We start from the raw sequence: 14986 nt of genomic DNA, 5'->3' as shown, positions 1-14986 counted from the left end.
CATTTACTGTAATTAGAGTTGTTCTGAGTCATTTGTTCTGCCCCGGTGCTTGTGTAACGCAGTCAGACTTAAAAACGATAATGTGGTGAATGAATATTTCCTGCATCATAATGTGTAGGTTAATGTAGTTGATGCATAAAAACAAATCTATAAAGTAATGTGCACTCATGATTATTATTCATATTATGGTCACATGAGACGGGAACTCTGCTGCGTCAATATTCGTCTGTGATTTGCTAATTATTGCCGTTCAGTGCGTTGCCTTTTCCCCGCCACTGGTCATGAATCAGTTGATTCATTAGCGCCTCTCTTGCCTCCCTCAGGCTGGAGGCTGCCAAAGATGATTACCGGATCCATTGCGAGGAGCTGGAGAAACAGCTGATCGAGGTGCAGCATCGAAACGACGAGCTCACCGGTTTGGCAGAGGAGTCGCGAGCGCTCAAGGACGAACTGGACGTGCTCAGGTTTGTGCGATACAACTGAGCGCGCGCTTTCACTCACTTCAAACTGCTTTAGATCACGCTCCTTGTTCCATCTTTCGAAACAGTCAAGCTGCTAAATCTTACAGTTACAGTTATGGATGGTAATTGTGATTTAAAAGATTTGAGCCATTTGAAAATTCGCAGCGCATCGATTTATTTGTTTAGGTAACTTGACTATTATGTTTGTAACTTCTTAATACTGATTGGCGTGTACAGGAACTGCTCCGACCGCGTGGTGATGCTGGAGGCCTCCATTGAGACGTACAAGCGTAAACTGGAGAATCTCGGGGACTTGAAGCGGCAGATGAAGCTCCTGGAGGAGAACAACATGACGTACATGCAGAACACCGTGAGCCTGGAGGAAGAGCTGCGCAAAGCCAACGCCGCCAGAGCACAGCTGGAGACTTACAAGAGACAGGTACACGTGAAGTGCCTCGGCCGTCGATGATGCAGTTTAAACACTTGTAACTTTTCACAGGTTCAGGAGCTGCACAGGAAGCTTTCGGAGGAGACGAGGCGAGCGGATAACCTGGCGTATGAAATGAAGAAGCTTGAAGAGAAGCATGAAACTGTAATTAAGGAGAAAGAGGTTTGTGCTATTGTTAGTAAAACTTTTGTTGCGGTCCAAAGTTTGTTTAAAGGTGGAATGGACAATTTTTTTCAGCAAATTTTTTTATCATATTTCCTCGTGGCGTGGATAAATCATTTGTCCACGTATCAATCATAAAACCCACCTACCGCTCACCTGCAGCCGCGTCAGGCTCGTCCCCACGTTTCCGCGTGCCTAAGCACATGGATCTATAATAATATAGTTCCCTCAGTGTACGGGGCAAAATGAAGACGGAGAAAGACAGTTCGAGCTGACGCAGAAGTGGACAGAAATCTACAGGAGACGAGCGATGCGATGCGATCCGTTGCGCTAATAAACAAACGCACGTGTGTGTTGTATCAGTCCGCACGGGGGAGTGTGCATGTGCACTTCCACCTGCGTTCTCAAATCGCCGAAAAATTGTCCATTGCGCCTTTAAATGTCAATAATACTTCCTATTCCTACAATATTCCTATTCCTATTCCTATTTGTACTGGTAGTTTGCACATTTGTCATTTGCACTTTGTAATTCTGATATTGCTATGTATATGTTGTACTTAACTTACTTTGTTTTCTTCTACATATTTTATTTTGCGTGCCCTTTTTTACTGTTATTATCATACATTGTTTTACCTCACCGCCAAAGCAAGATATTTTTTCCTCCGTGATAACTGTAACAAAACGTTTCTGATTCTTAAAATATGTTGTTCTTCTTCACCAGAGGACAATTATGGAGCGAGACTCCCTCAAAGAGCTGAACGAGGAGCTGAAGTGCACTCAGGCTCAGCAGCACCAGCTCTCTCAAGCAGGTAACGGTAAAAGACCTGGAGGAGCCGGACCTGCAGCTTTGTATTGACTCCATGTGTTTCATGATTCAGGGATACTCCCCTCGGGCAGCCCCAGCCATGACAACCTGGCAGCTGAACTGATGCCCGTTGAGTACAGGTAAAATATCAGTGCGTTGGCTTGACATGATCTCTGACTCTGTAATGATTTAAGTTATTCCATTGTGTTTTTTGTTGTTCAGGGAGAAGTTCATCCGTCTGCAGCATGAAAACAAGATGCTGAGGGTGCAGCACGAGGAGTGTGAGCGGGAGAAGATCGCAGGGCTCCAGTCGCAGCTCGAAGAAGCTCATAAGAGCCGCAGTAAACTGGACACAGAGATAAGGTACAGAGCGACGGACCAGGGGCTTGACGGACTCATGCAGTTATGTCTGACTTTGTTTCATTCAGGTTAAGCCGAGAGCGGGCCTGTGAGCTGCAGCAGCAAGTGGAGGACCTCCAGAGGGCGCTGCAGAGTCAGGCGGCCAAGCCAGACGACGTAAGCACCAATACTAAAGTCTACAAGATCTACTTCTAGCTATTTCAATTTAAATCATGTTTTCATTGTATTCCTCAATTTCTTTGTTTGCTTTAGTCCAACTTGAAAAGGAAACTCGATGCACATATGTAAGTAGAATGTTTTATTGTGTAAAAATAGAGGAACGAATCTTGTAGAACATCTTTTTTATAACTTTTTTTGATGATAGGGTGCAGCTAAATGAGGCTCAAGACGAAATTATGAAAAAGAAAGAGCTTCTTGAGGACCTCCAGCCTGACAACTCGCAGAACTGTGCGTGCAAATCGAACCAAATCCATGACAAAACCTAGACCGTTGAGTACATTTGTGTATCTTCTTCTGTTAGCCATGAAGGTGGACGAGCTGATGGCTGCTCTTAAAAAGAAGGACGACGACATGAGGGCGATGGAGGAAAGGTATAAAATGTATCTGGAGAAGGCTCGCAATGTGAGTGACGTTTGTATCTGTAAAGGGTTTTAATACTCTAATACTTTTACAGTAGTTTATCTTAACATTGTCCTGTTTTGAAGGTGATCCGAGCGTTGGACCCTAAACTGAACCCAGCCACAGCTGAGATCCAGGCTCTGAGGACTCAGTTAGCAGACCGGGACAAGCACATACTCAGTCTGGAGGTATAACTATCAATGTTTTAAAACCGCATTTGAAATCTTTATATATGATATTTGTAACACATTGTGGGGGGTTTTCTGCAGCGTCTATGTGAACAGGCCAAACTGAAGGAATATGAAGAAAAGCTGATCGTCACTGCCTGGTACAACAAGGTATAAAACAAAATGCATTTATATCTGAACTAGGGATGAGATTTTAAAGTGGAGGAGTTTCAAAATGAAACAGAAACGGGACTAAATACATAATCATTGTAAACTCTGTACGACACAAAATAACACCGTAACATTTCATTGTAGTAAAAATGCTTTCTTTTGTGTGATCGGCAGAGTTTGAACTTTCAAAAACTGGCCATAGAGTCTCGCCTCGGAGGCCGTGCCGCTCCTCTGCTCGCCCCGGGCCAGTCCTTCCTGTCGCAGCAGAGGCAGGTGTCCAACGCTCCCCGTCGGACGCTCTCTGTCAACGTGCCTGCAGCGACCACCTCCAAGTAAACTGTCCCAGAGCCCCTTCTGTTTGGAGACAATCAGACCCCGTGGACAATCGAGTGGCCTTAACCCACGCCCCCCAACACTCAGGATGTGATTATGAAGAGCACTTGTGTCATCAAATGTCACTACTTTTCAGTTCAGAACACAATCTTAGCGTACAATAACAATAACAATAACAATAACCCATAATCCTTTGAATGGGTTAGAAGCCCTGTACCTTTGTCTACTGCCAAATTAGTGCACTTCGGATAAAAGTAATCATTGAATATTTTGCTGTGCTTAGGAATGATAAATGAATTAGCCAGAATGTATGTTTTTTTTTTTTTTTTTTTTAAGGGGTAACTTGAATTCTTTCACTGACATGTTATTTATCCACATTAAGTATGTACAAGCCTTTCTCTCTATACTATGCAGAACACTGGAGTCCTACAGCAAATGTGTATCTTTTAGTGACTTGCTATTTTGGTGCGGGTCGCCTCAATAGCTGTGAGGGTTCTATAGTCCTAATATACAGTTGTCAAATGGATAAAGTACATCCTCTTTTTAGTAGAGACGAAGCATTTCTAAACGTTCTAGTAATAAAGATAATGAAGTATAGAAAAACATTGTAAACACCAGCTTTAGAACCACATATTGGTGATAATTGTCTAAATAAATGTTTATTATTACTTAATTTAATATAAATGATGGCTGATGTGTTTGTATGGCGGCTGAATTGTTTGTTGTAGCTTTTGGTTAATTTCATGTCAATGCAGCTGGTTGTTAGTTTTCATTCATTTTAAAAACCTTTCATTTGTTTGTCTGAATAAACGTTTCAAGGATTGCTAAATTTCTGATGATTTTGTATAAATAAAGGAGTTTGAATGAGAACAGTGACAGTTTAACTCAATGTGCATTTTATGAATATCCACAAAGTACATTCAAGAGAACTCATCAAGGTCTTCATTCAGAAAAGCCTGGAGATAAATAAGATAAATAATAAGAAAGAACTCCTAAGATTCTGAAGAAGATGAGAAAACCTTCAGAGTGGCTGGGCATAGATCTTGAAAGGATGTGGGGTGCGTGTAGCGCCGATGATCCCTTCTGTTTTAAGCTCAACGCCTTTCAAAGTAGAAAATGAAAACTTCTGAAACAAAGTGACAAAAAATAGAAACAACTCCATCCTGGCCAGGCCTTCTCCCAGACACACCCGCTTCCCTGTAAAACACATCAGACAATCTTCAAAACAAGGCCACAAAGTGATTGCAACACATTTGTGTTTAATTTAACTGTTTATTTACTTCTGCCTCTACCACGACATTTATATACATGCCTCATGTTTCTGATGCATTGCAAAAGTTGAGGGGAATTGAGGGGAGAAGGAATAATTGCAACTCTTATTATTACATAATAGAATTAGTTATTCAATGTATTCCACACACAATAAAAATAAAATGCCATTTCTTACACATATTTTTCATCTCACCTGCAGAGAAAGGCATGAAGGCCTCCCGCTTGACAAACTTCCCATCTGAGTCCAGAAAGTGTTGTGGGTTAAACGTGTCTGGAGTGGCCCATTCAGTCTTATCAAACAGCACAGAGGTCAGGATGGGCATTACCGAAGTCCCCTACAACAAAGCACGCCTCACATTTACACAACTAAAAGCATGTGTCTGAACTATATACAAGTAGCAATACACAATAAGAAAATGTTTGTAATAGACCATCCAACCATCCATTTTCTACCGCTTGTTCCCTTTCGGGGTCGCGGGTGACTGGAGCCTATCCCAGTGACTTCGGGCCTTAGGCGGGGTACACCCTGGACAGTGGCCAACTCGCCGCAGGACCAACACAGAGACATAGACATTACAGACAGTTCACTCTCACATTCATTCACTAGGGCCAATTTAGAGTCACCAATTTTGCCTAACACATGCATGTCTGTGGACGTCTTAGGAACTCTACTGATTAATCTTTGGAACCTTTGGAATGAAGTATCTTCCAAGTGTCATGTCCTTGGCTGCTCTCCTGAACCCGTTGAGTGGCACAATGTTTCCTATTCTTTGGATTTCGTGGATGACTGCGTCGGTGTAGGGCAGGTTGGCTCGATCGGCCATAGTGGGCTGTCGAGACTGTCCAATCACTCTGTCTATCTCTGCGTGGACCTTCTCTGAAAAATAGGTCATATTTCATGTGAGAGAAACCGTTGCATTAACAATAAGCTGCATTCACATTACATCCAAAAAACAGTTTAAGTGGTTTAAGTTTATATCTTAAATTACTATCCCTATCATCTTGAAACACAAACTAGAACAAAGATTTTATACATATATTTTTCATAAATATTTTTCACTATTACAACCCTGCCAGCTTTTCCTCCCTCATCTGAGGCAAGTATTTTTTTTATTCAAACTCTGTCTAATGTCCTCATGAGTCTGTTTAGTGTGTCTATGTTGAGTCTTTAACATGAACCTGTCTCTGAGGTCTCTTACCTTGGATGTGAGGGTTGTTGATGAGGTGGATCAAGCCCCACTGCAGAGTCTTGGAGGTGGTCTCAGTACCAGCCAAAAACAGGTCGAGACAACAGAGGACCAGGTTTGACTCACTGAACCCCAGCTCTTTGCTACTGTTCTAAAGACAAAGAATGTAAAGATACAAGAAAATCATATTTACAATCATCAAGACCAATCCATCTACACAATATAATCCTATTTATAGAAGGTCAAATATCTAAATACATTCGTAGTTGATAATTGTGACATCTAATCCTCTTAATACTTTTTAAAATGGTATTGGGAACTCACTTTTGCCTCCAAAAGAAAGACGTCGATGTAGTCTCGTGGAGAGCTGGGGTCCAGGTCAGGCTTGTGTCTCTCCACCTCGGCCCTGATAAAGACCTCTATGGACTTGGCTCGGCTAAAGATGCCGTTGTGTGGCCCTGGCAAGTGGGCCATCAGCACTGGGAAGGCGTCATACAGCTTTGTGCAAAGAAAACATGATTAACTTACGAGGCACAAAAACTATTCAGGATTAATGTGGAGTAGATTAGAAAAAAATGCCTTTTTTCTTAGAAAGGGTCAAAATAAATACATTTTGATTACTGTTTAGATCTAGAGACATTTTGAGAAATTAACCAAATACACTCCCTAAACAAATGTTTCTTTTAATACATTTGCATATCATTGTCCTGGAGTTTGATGGTGTTTTGTGGTTTTCTACATCCTACACACCTTTTTAGATTGATCTCAAAGATGACTTTCTAATGAACTGTAATACTCACAAAAGCCCACACAGATCCTTCTAGATACGCCAGTTCATTTAGATCGTTGAGCATGTCCTGGAAGCGCTGGTCACTGTAGTCAAACCTTCTGCCAAATACAATCTGACAGATGATGTTGGCCACGGCGTTGTTCAAAAGTGGAACTGGGTCAAAGGGCTCACCTAAAACGAACAAACAGTCAAACAGTTTCATTGTTCACAGTTATTGATGAGTGTCTGTCAAAGGTAACGTCAAAGGAGTTTGAAGAATTAAACATTTATTAGTAAAGATAAAATAGCTCGAATTTAAATAGCTTTGAACTGATTTTTGTTGTTCCTTATATTGCTCTGGAGCAAAGTTTACCTCATGTTTTCACGGGAGGTGGAGCAGCTTTGCCAATGATTTTGAATAGAGTTGTTTGTCTTCAGAAAAAATCTGTAAACACATAACCACCTATTTCTGCCCACTTCTATGTATTTACCTTTTCAAAATGACTCTGGGTCATACATAAAGGTCTTTAATGAGACATTTTCTCAATTAAAATCCACTTACAGAGAAATGCCACCATGAAGAGGCAAGGCCTTTCAGCTCTGCAGTTTGGAACTCTTTCTATTATTAAGTTGTTTTAGGTTTTAATTAACATAATGGAAAATAATAATAATAATATGTTATAGTTTAGTATTAAATACCTCAAAGCACAACATTTGTTCTTTAAATTGTCAATTGGATTAACCCCTTTCAAAACAAATAAAGAAATCAAAATCCCATGCCAACATGCAATTACATTTACAATAATTTAATGTTGAATATGAAACTGTTGCATTGAAAATTAGATTTCTCATTTATGAATGTTGAAATGTTCATTTGGAATTGACAAATTCAAATGAATTGACAACTGAATACAGAGTCATGAGTTGTTTCAGTGTTCAGGCTGCACCTCTCTTCTGGTCCATGGCGTCCTGCAGGATGTGGCTCTCCTCACAGATCCTCTCCTCCATTGAGCTCCTGGTGAGACCAAATGCCTTCAGCGTTGCCATGGCAAACCTCCGCTGCCTTCTCCACACGTTACCGTTACTGAAGAACAAACCAGCTGAGGGAGGAAACAACACACATATTGTCAGCTTATTATGTATTTGTAATTGTATTTATATAGTTATTTATGTGTTGGTTTGATTAATTGATTGGATTGATTTTTCAATACAGAAATAAAATAAACACAGAACATTACAGAACACAACAAGAAAGCGAAACTCAAAATAAGAACACAAGTAGACGTCAATTTAACACCAATAGAAACAAAATCCATTTGTCCATTTCCAAATAAAATCTTAATGTCACTTCTTCCACTCGTCTGATGTCTGTCACTGTCAGTCCAGTCCTTGATCGTTGGTGAGGTTCGTGTCAGCCATTTATATGTGAAGGCCTTTTTCCCTGGCACAAAAGGCACATTCCAAAAGTATCCATTTATTGTGTCCATGCCAGGAGTCTTGATGCACAAGTACATAGTTCTTCTTCTCTGTGGCGCATTATTAATTTCAGTCCAGTATTTCTGAGCAACAGGACAGTCCCAAAACACATGATAGTGGTTTGCCTCATGGCTGCCACACTTTCTCCAACAGTTTACAGTTCTGTGTGAATAATGAGCTCTTTGACATGGTGTTGTGAAAAAATGTGACATATTTCCCAGCAAAATTCCCTCCAGGTATGTGATTTTGTGGTCCTCTGCTGGGACGTACACACATTTTCCCACTCTTCGTCTGTCAAAACAAGGTTTCATTTTCTATCCAATTAATATTTCATTTCATGTTGTTATTGCAGTGCCTTTCCCTTTCTCAATTAAAGTAACGAGCGAGAGGAAACATGGGGCAAAAGCTCACATCAGAGGAGATTGAAACGTATTTGACACTTTTTTATTTCATGTAAAAAAAACAGAACCGCGGAAATTCGACCCGCTGTATTCATAATTCCAGAGCAAGTCTGAATTAAAAAGTGCACTGCGCGGATAATCACGAACGATCAGCAGCAACACGCGCATTTTTAAGCATGCGTCATTGATATTTGCCTTGAAATATGAACTGAAGATGGAACATAACCTGTTTCCCATAACTGTGATTGTCCTGAAAGAGGAGCACAGAGGAGCAGAGAGCAGGACAGACACACAGATCTAGTAGTAGCAGCTCAGGTCTTTCTGCTTTTAGCTTATTTTGGTATTGCCAATAATTCTATTTTCAAATCATGGCAAAATTAAAATACTTGGTTGACACAACTGCAATTGCTTCAATTAAATTATGTATATGTGATTTACAATTTACACTATATTGGGGATGAAGGCGAGCTCTCCGCGCAGCACAAAAACAAATAAAGGTGAATTAAATACAGAAAAAGGCTCCGAGGCGGCAATTCAATATTTTCTTTTGATTCATTTTATTTTGGGAACACATTGAAATATGCCCCACACAGGCGGTGCTTTTGAATGCCACAGTTATCAGTCATTGGTTCAAACACTATCACCATATATGGACTGGCAGCATCCCACTCCAGCCTCCAGCGGCCAAGTCCAGCCCATGGATCTATTATGGCGTCCAGCCCATAATATAATAGATTCTCTTTACGCCAGGGTTAAGGTTGGCATGGTAACAAAATAGCACACTGGCCCCGCCCCCTGGAAAAGGCTCCCGTTAACACTCCAGGGGCAAAATATGGCTCTAAATCTCCAGAGCGTTTTCTCGTGTCTGTTCCAGATCTACAGTGATGTAAACATGAGCACTTAGTTCTTATGTGGATTAGGGACATGTGTATATTGGCGGACATTGGGATTCATCTCTGTCCAAATATTGATGAACCCTTTATTGTTTATTGATTTTCCCAGTACTTTGTAAGTTTGAAACACTGAAGCTGAATGTGTAAGGTCCAGACATGTGTAGGCAAAGACTCACATGTCTCCAATAAAGTCCAGGTCCCTTTCATTGAAATAAGGGGGAAAAGAGGGGAATGCTGATGCCTCCTTAGTCAATCGTTTTATTTTTCCATCCACATTGAGCCTCGATGTTGAGGGTGAAAGCCGAGTTTAATCCAATTTCTTCACGGGACTTCACTTACTCAACTGGTTTGCATTTCTTGACCGCTCTCTAGTGATTGAAGACTAAGACGTGGAGCTCGCCTGGTCTGGTCCGGTCCGTGGCAGGATGTCTAGCTGCTGCCACAACACTCTGTTTGTCACTGAAGAAATGGAACCTCAGTATATTAGGAGCTTCGGAGCCGGGGAACCATGTGCACGGTCAAGCTTTATTTTCCCAGCTTTTGTTGAAAGTTTTAAATATTCAGGAGGTTTCCAAGCCACCAAATTTCAGTGTCCTCTGGAAGAATCCACAGATCACCTCTGCGATTATGATCTCCAGGTCGTCCACTCGAGCCGTCGTTAATTCTACTACGTCGGCGGCGTGTTTTTCAAGTTCAAGATTTCCTTTCCGGCTGCGTTGGCTTCATTAGTCCATCCATCCATTTTCTACCGTTCCCTTTTGGGGTTGCGGGTGACTGGAGCCTATCCCAGTGACTTTGGGCCTTAGGCGGGGTACACCCTGGACAGTGGCCAACTAGTGTCCACTGTCAACAGCAGGGCTGACACAGAGAACATGCAGACTCCACCCAGAGAGATCATGTGATGTAGGTCTGGTCCGGGAATCGAACCCATGATCTCCTTCTTGGGAGGCAAGAGCGCTAACCGCCTTTGCCACCGTGCACCCGGCTTCATTAGTCTTGGATTTTAAATCAGGCATTTCCGCCAGGACCGCCTTTATCTTTACGTCTATTGCAAATAAGTGTCCAAGCTCATTGTATGTCTGCTCTCATACAGAAATGACAAATCTCCCCAGTTGAACTCCAAATATAGACGGATAAATCTAATGCATTCAACCGTAGCTGGACAGAAGGTGGTTTCATTCAACAGCAAAGGACATTAAACAAAATAAACCAGAAATACCAATTAAAAACTTGATAGAAAGGAAGGGACAACAGCTTAATGAGAAATAATATGATTAGAAAATAGACACTTACATTATATTAGTCAAATAAAATGGTATACTTTTTTCACGGTCATGGATAAATGAATGGATAGATTGTTTACCTGAGTTTCCAGAGTAAATCCTGGTCACCATGGGACTGTAGGGTCGGTCCACAAAGTTGTCGGCCTGCGTCACGAGGGCTTCCTTCACCATTTTGAACCCGCACACAAACACACTCTTGTCCCGGCCCACGCGGATGCAGTAGACATTCCCATAGACTTCAGCGAGCTGTGGATGTATAGAATGGGTGTCTTGTTGTCCAGCATGTGACTGAGGCATGTTTCCCAACCATTATTACAAACACATTTCTCTCTCTATTTCTAGTAGACAATTAAATTGTTTCACATTATTTTTTTTAGGCTAACCTACATTTTTTGGCTGGATCTTTTGACTCCCATCGCACAGGGGGGAAAATATGAATTTGATTTGATGGGAAAAGAAGACGTCTGTGTACATATTTGTAGTAAAATAGTAAATTATCAAGCCTAATGTTAACTAATGAAGTATCTTGGATTGTGATGTATTTTACACCACTACAAACACACATTATTCATAATATAACCCAAACATTTTAGAGTTTTGATGAGATTGAACTTCTGAAATCTCAATCATACTTACTGTGCTTTTATTCAGCGTTGAATGCAGTCAATCGGGCTTTCCTGACATTAGACCTTTATGGCCTTTGCTGTCTTTTTTCAGCAGTGGTCTTACCTTAGTGAGGTAGATGTGAGGCTCTTTCGGTTCAATGTTAAAAATATTTCCGATCAAGGGAAGAGGTCGAGGTCCAGGAGGAAAATTTGGTGGATCCTTGTTTCTCATGAAATAAACAATCAGCAGCACAGATAAACTTACAAACAGGATTTCCCTCAATTCAAAACATGAAAACAAGTCAGATATCTGCATTGTCAAGCACATGGAAGAACCAAGCAGCTACATCAGCCTCACAGGACTAGACTGTGACTTAAGGTATGTAGATTTAATCATGTTGGTCATAAGGGCCGGCCCATTTCTCACAAAAAACAATCAAGACCAACTGAGTACCAGGGACAATGAGCTATTTTTCTGTAAGTGTTTAAGAGCAAGAACAATGCACAGACCAAATTCATCTCAATAAGAAGAGAGGCCACACACACACACACACACACACACAAAATTAAAGATAGGCTAATACCTCTGATCTAAAATCCACCTGTAAATTTGAATGTATTAAATGATCAGTTCTGTGCAGGGACCACATTATCATGGATTTAAGGCTCCATGGCCACGCTGAACTCAGAGCAGAGCATGAGAAAAGAAATCTGATAGAAAATATGCAGTTGAAGCGTTAAGGACTGTGCGTTGTGTAAAGTAAAAGTGCACCATGACCCAGTGGTGCCAGTAAGAGGTGGCCTGAGGTGGCCTCCGAGATTTGACTGGTCATCCAAGTGGCCCGTCCATGTCTGGATGGCTGATAACTGAAAATGGGCACTTAAATACACTTTGCCCTGTCTCTCTCACTGGAGAGGCTAGTTTGCCCTGCCAAATAGTGACTATTGGTTGAAGGTGTATAGAAGTATGTAAGCACGCGTGTCTTCTAAAGCATCAAGAAATAGTCCAGTGAAATAGTTCAAATGAATTTATTGGTCTCACCTTTGCCACAATAACACATGAAACTACATTAGACATATGCCCCAGCAACTTGGAACCCCTGGGGCCAATTCCCTGCCCTCTTTATACCTGGGGTTACCACACCCAACAGCTACTCAACCGGCCCCCATAGGGGCCGTAGGTGCAGATATGAAGGGCAGTCCAAATGGCTCTTACTCTCACACTTGACCACCTGGTGACCAAACAATAAAAATAATGTAATTATGATATAATGAAGGGTACACTGGACAGATACGCAACCAAAAGTTGTAAAGTATAAAAAGAGCAGTTTTTGTGAACAATGTTCAGATCAATGACAATCATTCTTCACACGTTTACCATGCATCTGTGCATATTGTGGACAGTAAAAACAAGGTACTCTTTAAGTGTGAAAGTTATTATAATCAGAGCTGGTTCATGACATCAAATATATGTTATATTACTGTGCGTATCTTAAATAAATCTTACCTATAATGGCCAATATTACCATAAAAGATGACCAAATTCCTGGAAATGTTTAATAAATTAAAAACACTCTTGAACCCCCTATTCTGACCACCCCTGTTTCAAATCCTGGAGGTGGCACTACCATGACCGGCCCACTGCCCACCAGGAAAACTCTCTGTGCTCCAGGTTGCAAGTCCCATAGACTGTTCAGCCCTGGATGCTCACATCTCACCAACGTGGCCAGGACTGCAGGTGGAACTGCTATAACCTGCTGGTGCAGGCATTGCTTTTTTGTGCATTACCCACCAATAAATATAGGTATATAAACCATCATATTCACTTGTCATCATGCACACAGATGCAAGGTCCTGACATCAGCATGCACACGCTGCTGTTGCCTTCCTTGTGTCTAGCGGTGCGTCACTGAAAGCGTTGCAATTTGTGGCTGAGATCAAAAACCTGGATTTGTAGACTTCACGTGTCGATTTCTTCGAAAAGGAGACATAATTTTGGAACATTTCCTTACTTATCCTGACCTCTCCCTGACTTGGACTACGAGACTTTTGTGTGGAAAAAACGTTTCACCTTAGTACTTTTACCATTTTACTCAAAAAACAATAATAGTTAAATACAATCACTTGACAACACCTGTGTGGTATAAAGTGGCTCTTAAACACTTCACAGACTTGCATCACGATGTCTGCATCAGTTTTGTGTAAGTTTTGAGGATTTTGCTTCTTTGCTGAGATCATGATGGAACAATGCGCATGCTAAAATCACTTTGATGGCTCTGCTAAAATGAACATATGAAGATATATGAACATATAGGCTAAATATTATCAGAATTATTTAGTGAATATGAGAATGGGGTGTGGCACGGGGCTCCTATGTCCAGCATAGCTCTGTTGGCCAGGGACGTCACTAGACCTTCATCTATACTGGGGCACTAGGCCCTTCAATTAATCCCTTTTGTCGTAAAGAGGTGTCTGAGTGCAGATCATAAGAGTGCAGCCTCTGGGTCTGCACATTTACACTATTGGTGACCTTGACTACAGACAAACTGAGCCTGCAGCCTCATACTGTGGACTGTGGACATAGCCTCCAAAGACCAGATAACTCTAAGGCCTCAGACTTAAATTAGGACACTTCTCCTCACTAGTTGCCACAATGACAATCACTGGACTAGAGCATGTGGTTTGGTTAGAGTTCAGACTGCAGGAGATGGACTGAATTTAGGGAGGAGAATGACATAATGTTGTCTGAAAGTGCTTTTGACAATCTTCTTTTCACTCTGAGTATGGCTGTGCCTTAGGACAAAAATGTAGACAGCGCTGCCCTAGTCCTGCACTGCTCCTGTTTCATACAGCCTGTATGATTATGATTATGATACTGTGGTGTGTGGCTCACCTTTGGTTTTCCATGTCATTACATCTCAGCCAAAGGTGCTACAAAATTTAAATAACTGTCGCAAATTTCTATTCGGACGTAGAATATATTTGTATGTTGTAATAAAATCAGATGGTGATAAAGGGATGATTTTTCAAATAATTCATTTTATTATTACATCAATAGATCATATTTGTTTGGTCTAAAGTTAAACAGAGTAGCCTGTAGTGCGATGGCCTGGAACTAACGGACTCTAGCATTCACTTTGAAGGGATGTGGGACACGCGTGGCCCCGGTCACACCGTCAGTCCTCAGCTCCACTCCGTCCAAAACATAAAACGAAAACTTCTGTAGCAAACCAACTATGAAAAGGAACAGCTCCATTTTAGCAAGGCCCTCTCCAAGACAGACGCGTTTCCCTAAAAAATAAAAGAAAGTCACGTATGTGTATATATATATATATATATATATATATATATATATATATATATATATATATATATATATATATATATATATATATATATATATATATATATATATATATATATATATACATACATATATATATATATATATATATATATATATATATATATATATATATATATATATATATATATATATATATATATATATATATATATATGGGGCAAAAATTGAATAGATGTTGAAATTATATTATGTTATCTGACCCAATTTC

At 40.8% G+C, this 14986-nt stretch overlaps 3 protein-coding genes across 3 annotated transcripts in view; 1 reads left to right on the top strand and 2 right to left on the bottom strand.

Annotated features, from left to right (window-relative positions):
* Positions 1–302: 302 nt before the first annotated feature.
* Positions 303–3567, top strand: LOC140372481 (protein Hook homolog 1-like; the record flags this gene model as incomplete). The annotated part of the gene is made up of 13 exons (XM_072459578.1): positions 303–464; positions 699–900; positions 961–1071; positions 1793–1880; positions 1950–2016; positions 2099–2239; positions 2305–2392; positions 2489–2520; positions 2601–2683; positions 2757–2857; positions 2941–3042; positions 3124–3192; positions 3367–3567. Coding segments are annotated over 13 exons (1408 nt in total), but the record flags the coding sequence as incomplete, so codon positions are not given.
* A 970-nt stretch (positions 3568–4537) lies between these two features.
* LOC140372473 (cytochrome P450 2J4-like) lies at positions 4538–11808 on the bottom strand. Its single transcript, XM_072459570.1, has 9 exons — positions 11536–11808; positions 10887–11052; positions 7701–7853; positions 6785–6945; positions 6309–6482; positions 5997–6135; positions 5487–5674; positions 4991–5132; positions 4538–4722 (listed from the first exon to the last, which is right to left on the bottom strand). Exons 1-9 carry the CDS (start codon positions 11737–11739, stop codon positions 4547–4549), a joined length of 1503 nt encoding a protein of 500 aa, XP_072315671.1. The 5' UTR covers positions 11740–11808; the 3' UTR covers positions 4538–4546.
* Positions 11809–14430: 2622 nt separating this feature from the next.
* Positions 14431–14986, bottom strand: part of LOC140372475 (cytochrome P450 2J6-like) — a 4394-nt gene continuing 3838 nt past the window's right edge. The window contains exon 9 of the mRNA XM_072459572.1: positions 14431–14702. Coding sequence (XP_072315673.1) covers positions 14527–14702 — 176 coding nt within the window. The 3' untranslated portion in view covers positions 14431–14526. The remainder of the gene's footprint in view (positions 14703–14986) is intronic.

Source organism: Eucyclogobius newberryi, unplaced genomic scaffold (genome assembly GCF_026437365.1).
Source record: "Eucyclogobius newberryi isolate DKJ021-1_F unplaced genomic scaffold, fEucNew1.0.hap1 SCAF_237, whole genome shotgun sequence".
Classification (NCBI taxonomy): Eukaryota; Metazoa; Chordata; class Actinopteri; order Gobiiformes; family Gobiidae; genus Eucyclogobius; species Eucyclogobius newberryi.
This window is presented reverse-complemented; position numbering and strand designations above follow the sequence as displayed.

Bases quoted from the DNA above. Each gene is read 5' to 3' on its own strand.
- LOC140372473 (XM_072459570.1), bottom strand. From the start codon at position 11,739: ATGTGCTTGACAATGCAGATATCTGACTTGTTTTCATGTTTTGAATTG. The intron at 7,854-10,886 runs GTAAACAATCTA...TTCCTCCCTCAG, and splicing joins GATTTACTCTGGAAACTCAG to CTGGTTTGTTCTTCAGTAAC. The intron at 5,675-5,996 runs GTAAGAGACCTC...CCTATTTTTCAG, and splicing joins CAACAACCCTCACATCCAAG to AGAAGGTCCACGCAGAGATA.